The 2,500-nt window shown below is 47.2% G+C and overlaps 1 protein-coding gene across 1 annotated transcript in view; it reads right to left on the minus strand.

The window, feature by feature from the left end:
- The window catches only part of LOC113816568 (protein O-mannosyl-transferase TMTC1-like), a gene marked incomplete at its 5' end in the record, with an annotated part of 67,633 nt that overhangs the window by 27,732 nt on the left and 37,401 nt on the right, over positions 1-2,500 (minus strand). The window contains 1 exon segment of the mRNA XM_070128413.1: positions 963-1,063. Coding sequence (XP_069984514.1) covers positions 963-1,063 — 101 coding nt within the window.

Genomic DNA, 2,500 nt, shown 5'->3' on the forward strand with positions numbered 1-2,500 from the left:
GTAGAAGAGGTATGAAAGAGACTGGATATCTTCGCAATACAAGAGATGTATTTGACCGGTTTCGATTACGTCTTCATCAGAAATACATGTATTTCTGATGAAGACGTAATCGAAACCGGTCAAATACATCTCTTGTATTGTGAAGATAATGATAAAAGCAATAACAGTATCATTGATGATGATAACAACAACCACAACAACAACAATAGTATGAATAACAAGAACAGTAACAATAACAACAATAATGATGTTTATGAAAACAACCTACCAATACTATTACTACTTATAATAAAAGTACAAGAACAAGTTAATGATAAAAATGATACTGATAATGAAAAAAAAACATGTTCTTTGGGAAAAGAAAGAAAGAACGAAAGAAAAAATAGAGAAAAATAAATAAATCAATAAAGAAAGAAATAGATAAAGAGAGAGAAAAAAGAAGAAACGGTAATTAGTCAAACAAAGAAAAAAAGAAAAGAAAGAAAGAAAGAAAGAAAAAACTAAGCAAAAGAAAAAAAAGGAAAAAAGGCTAAAGCTTGTAAGTAAAAAGGCAAAAAGATAAAAAAAAACAGAGAAGATGAACTTCATAAGTAAAAGCAGAAAAAAAGAACTGAAATAAAAACTACTTAGTAAAAAAAGGAAAAGGAAAACTAATACATAAAATAATAAAAACAAATAAGGAAAAAATATAATAAAAAACAAAGAAAAGAAAAAGGGTTAAAAACAAGCACACAAAAAAGTAGATAAACAAATAAGATTATAAAAACAATCCTAAAGGAAAGACAGCTAATAAAAGCGGAAACATTCAAAAAAGCTAAAAACTTAAAAAAAAAAAAAAAAAAAAAAAAAAAAACATAAATAATAATAACAAAAAAAAAAAAAAAAAAAATGAAATAAAAAAAATAAAAAATAAAAAACGATCCTAACCCTTACTCAACACGACCAGCCTCTCCTCCACCTACCTCGTGAAGCGGCTCCTGGCAAACGAAGGGGGATTGTCCTGATCCGAGAAGACGGGGCTCGTTCTCATGAGGAGGAGCCTCAGGAACACGACCCCGAGGCCCTGGGGGAAGATAAGGGATAAGAAGCTCGTTTCATATCCTCGTTTTTTTTTTTTTTTTTGGGGGGGGGGGTGTTGGGGGAGGGGTGGGGGGTGGTTGTAGGGGGTGTTGGAAGGCAAAGTTGGGTGGGTGTTGGGGGAAGGGGGCGTATTGGGGTGGGTGTATGCGAGGGAAGGGGTGTATTGGGGTGGGTGTATGCGAGGGGAAGGTGGGTGTTGGGATGCTATAGAGGGGAGGGGGTGGGTGTTGGGTGGGAGGGTGGGTGTTGGTGGGGGGGATATGGGGGAAGGGGGAGAGGGGTGTATTGTGGGTAGAGGGTGTTGGGTGTAGGGGGAGGGTGATGGGTGGGGGGGATGGATGGGGAGGGGGAGAGGGGGTGGGTCTGAATATTGAGGGTGAGGTGGGTGTAGTGGGGAAGAGGTGTTGTGGGTGGGTGGGAGGTGTTTGGTGTGGGTGGGTGGTTGTATGGGAGGGGGCGTTGGGGGAAGGGTGTGTGTTGGGGTGGGTGGGTGTAGAGGGGGGAAGGTGTGTAGAGAGGAGGGGGTGTGGGGGGTAGGGGGTGTGTTGGGTGGGAGGATGGGTGTATGGGAAGGGTGTGTCTTGGAGGAGGTGTGGGATAGGGGGGAAGGGTGTGTGGGGATGTGGGGATGTCCTTTTTGTTTTGCTACTGTCTGTCTGTCTGACTCTCTCTCTCTCTCTCTCTCTGTCTCTATTTCTCTCTAACACACGCACTCCCTTTACCTCTCTCTCTCTTTCTCTCTCTCACACACACATTCCCTCTCTTTATTTCACTTTCTCTCTCTCTATCCCCAACTCATACGAATCTTCCATCCACTCTTAGTCACTTTCCCCCCCTCCCTCCCTCTCACCCCTGTCCACCCTCTCCCCCCTCCCCCCCTCCCTCCTACACACACCCCCTGTCCATCCCTCCCCCCTCCCTCCCTCCCTCTTTCCCTCTCTCACACACACATTCCCTGTCCATCCTTCCCCCTTCCCTCCCTCCCACCCTTGTACGAATCTTCCATCCACTCCCCCTCCTTCCCCCTGTCACTCCCTCCCACCCCCTATCCATCCCACCCCCTCCCACCATTCCCACCCTCTGTCCACCCCCCTCCCACCCCTCCCAATTCTCCTCTCTCCCTCCCTCCCTCCCCCCTCCTTCCTGTCCCTCCCTCCCACCCCCTCCCACATTCCCACCCCTGTCCACCCCCCCTCCCCTCTCTCTCCCTCCCTCCCTCCCCCACCTCTGTCCAAATCCCTCCCCCTCCCTCCCTCCCTCCCACCCCTGTCCATCCTTCCCCCCCCTCAAATCCCTGTCCATCCCTGTCCATCCCACTACCCCTCCCTCCTCACCACCCTCCCCACATCCCTCCCATTACTCCTCCCTCCCTCCCCACCCCTGTCCCATTCCCTCCCTCCTCCCTCCACCCCCTCCAACC

The sequence above is a fragment of the Penaeus vannamei genome, chromosome 12 (assembly GCF_042767895.1).
Source record: "Penaeus vannamei isolate JL-2024 chromosome 12, ASM4276789v1, whole genome shotgun sequence".
NCBI lineage: Eukaryota > Metazoa > Arthropoda > Malacostraca > Decapoda > Penaeidae > Penaeus > Penaeus vannamei.